Source organism: Mus caroli, chromosome 6 (assembly GCF_900094665.2).
Source record: "Mus caroli chromosome 6, CAROLI_EIJ_v1.1, whole genome shotgun sequence".
NCBI classification, from domain to species: domain Eukaryota; kingdom Metazoa; phylum Chordata; class Mammalia; order Rodentia; family Muridae; genus Mus; species Mus caroli.
In genome coordinates, this window is record NC_034575.1 from 114,400,386 (window position 1) to 114,403,358 (window position 2,973).

A 2,973-nucleotide genomic window follows, 5' to 3' on the forward strand; every position below is an offset into this window, starting at 1 on the left:
TTAACCTTTGTACCACTGTATTCTTTATTTAATTTTACAAAAATCATAATGGAAAAATATCAGTTTCATATTCTATTCATATCAAATAAAATTTAACTATAAATAATCTAAGTAATGACTGAAAAGAAATCTGCTTAAACTTTCTAAAACATCTTCCTCTCACTGCTTGTTAGGATACTGTGTATTTTCTATTGCANTTCTTGCCTTGCCTTTGANGCCACTGTGTAAAGACCTAGGGAGAAGGCAGGCAAGAGTTACATAGCCACCTGGAAGAGGCAGAGNAAGGATCATGNAGTCCAGACTAGCCTGGGATACNATAAGACCCTATCTCAAAACAAAACTCTAGGAGAGAAAAGATGAGTTGGTTTTAATAAAGTCACAGCACAAGTTAGGATTATCAAAGGGTAAACCAATAAGAAATTATTACTGAAAATCTGAGGGAGATAAACTCTATCATATTTTTCGAGTGCTATACTTATTCTCAAAATACATGAAAATCATAGAAACTAAGTCAATCACTAATTTCATTATACCACTGACCACCGGCATTACATACCTAGGAGATGTGTCCAAATGTTGCCCGTCTCTGTGTGTATTCTAAAAATGCTCTTAAAACAGGCCCGAAAGGAAGGCATAGGAGGCCGGTGTCCATGGAGAAGGAAGTCATTATCCTTAAGCCAATCCGGTAGCACATCGTGAGGGATCACTCGCCATCGGCCTTCCCACACCTAGTGTGCATTGAAGAATGTTGTCAAACATACCTGTGACTTTAGCTGTCATTTAGCAACACTTCCCAAACAACTTTTACCATAACATCTTATACTATTAAAAATAAAATGGACTGACCAAAAAATGTATTTCTAAATGGTAGGCTTTGTTAACAGTAAAGCATAAACAAATATACCAAATTATACCCTAAAGGACCTTTGTTTTAGTCCAGCTAAAGGAATGAGGAATTCAAAGCCCCAGATACACAGACCTTCATCAGGGACAGCAGATGTTATCTCAGGGGGAAAAAAAAAAATCAGTCCTTAAGTATGACTATTTTTTACTTAATGTTCTTATTGATACAAAGAATCATTTCATGTCTTATCCTAAAATGTCTCCCCTCTTTCTGCTACAAGTATTGAATGGAAAAGGCACAAGTTAGGAAATTTGGGGTCTCTGTTATTCACTAGTTTGAGCTTAATCAGTCACAAAAATCTCCAAGGCTAATCCCAGCACTCAGGAGGCAGAGGCAGATGGACTTCTGAGTTCAAGACCAGCCTGGTCTACAGAGTGAGTTCCAGGACAGCCAGGGCTACACAGAGAAACCCTGTCTGGAAAATCAAAAAAAGGAAAAAAAAAATCTCCACGGCTTAGTTTCCTTGCTTATAAAATAAGGATAACAGCATTTACCTAATGAGTCTTGAGGATCATGAGACAAATGTCATACAGACCACAAGTGTGTACTGATTGCATGCGCATGCTCTGGGTTGATTCCTCCTGGGTTGGATGCACCTTTCTATTTTTAATCCCCCAGCAAAAGGACGGCCTCTGCACAATGGGAACTGCATCCACCCCGGGAGCTCCTGGGAAGGGGAAGGACCTTTACGCTGCGTACACTACCTCCTAACAAAGTCTGTTCGCTGCACTGTATTTACTTTAACCCTAATATCTCAGCCCAAACCTCACACCATGATGATCAACTTCCCCCAGAATCCAGCAGCAAAGGAGAAGAGTTCCCACTACTGTGCCCACAGTGCTTCCATCCATACACTATAAAGCTAGATCCAACTACAAATTATCAGGACTCGACCTCTCCCCACTATGTCCTGGAGGTCTTGGAACAAAGCAAACAGCTAAGCCTCATAAACTGGACTCTCTTCCCCACTATTCAGAAAGACTGTCACTTACCCACTACTGTGCCTCTTCCACAACCTGTCTCCTATTCTCTGCCCTTTAGTTCCTTACTGACAACTATAAAAAGCTTTCCTTTATGTGAAACTTCTATTCTCCCAAGGCAAGTGCCAACTTGAGAACAGATGCAGNCCTACCTATTAAAACAGTCTCATGTCTTATCCCTTTCCCCGCTTCCCCTCCTTTTGTCTCTCTNACCTTCCAGTTCAAAACTCAAGGCCTACGCTCACTCAGCTAACCTGGCCAATCCATGTATATTCCTAAAGTAAAGTAAAATAGCCAAGATGACGCTCATCTTGCCTGTTGTCTGCTACTACTTCAGTTGTCCCATGTAGCAGAGGACTGCTTCCAAGACTCCTGTGGACAAAAAATTCTGCAGATGCCCAAGTCCTTGAATAAAATGGCACAATGCCAAAAAAAGTATATTTGTGCATATTATTTTCTAAATATTTTTATTCTTCTTTTAAAATTTATTTTCCTCAGACAGGGTCTCACTATACTGCTTAAGATGGCTGTNAATTCATGGACTAAAGTGATCCTCCTATCTTAAGACCGTCAAGAAGCTAAAAGGATGCAATACGCTGAGTAAGGGAAAAGGAGACACAATACTTTTTAAACACCAGCCACTTCCCTCTCAAGATATAAAAAAGAACTTATACGTGTGCACACGTACACATGTATACACACACACACACACACAACTTTTTAAACACCAGCCACTTCCCTCTCAAGATATAAAAAAGAACTTATACGTGTGCACACGTACACACACACACACGAACACAGGAGTGAGAGAGGGAGAAAGACTTACACTGACTTGAGATCATACCGACTTGTGAAGGTTAGTTTTGTGGCCTTGATAGAATCTAGAATCACCAACAAGAGACTCTCACTGAGAGATTATCAAAATCAGCTTGACCTGTGGGCATGTTTGTGGGAGACTATCTTGATTTCATTAACTAAGCTGATTTTATAACTTGATTATATTAACTGAGAAGGCCTGTCCCTTGATTTGGGTCCTGAACTATATGTATAAAAACAGAAAATGCAAGATGAGCCTACGTGTTCATGACC

The 2,973-nt window shown here is 40.0% G+C and overlaps 1 protein-coding gene across 1 annotated transcript in view; it reads right to left on the reverse strand.

Moving 5' to 3' along the window:
- The window catches only part of Adipor2 (adiponectin receptor 2), an 11,174-nt gene extending 8,346 nt beyond the window's left edge, over positions 1–2,828 (reverse strand). Inside the window, 4 exon segments of the mRNA XM_021164151.2 lie at positions 557–631; positions 634–679; positions 681–728; positions 2,793–2,828. Coding sequence (XP_021019810.2) covers positions 557–631; positions 634–679; positions 681–728; positions 2,793–2,828 — 205 coding nt within the window.
- Positions 2,829–2,973: the final 145 nt, after the last annotated feature.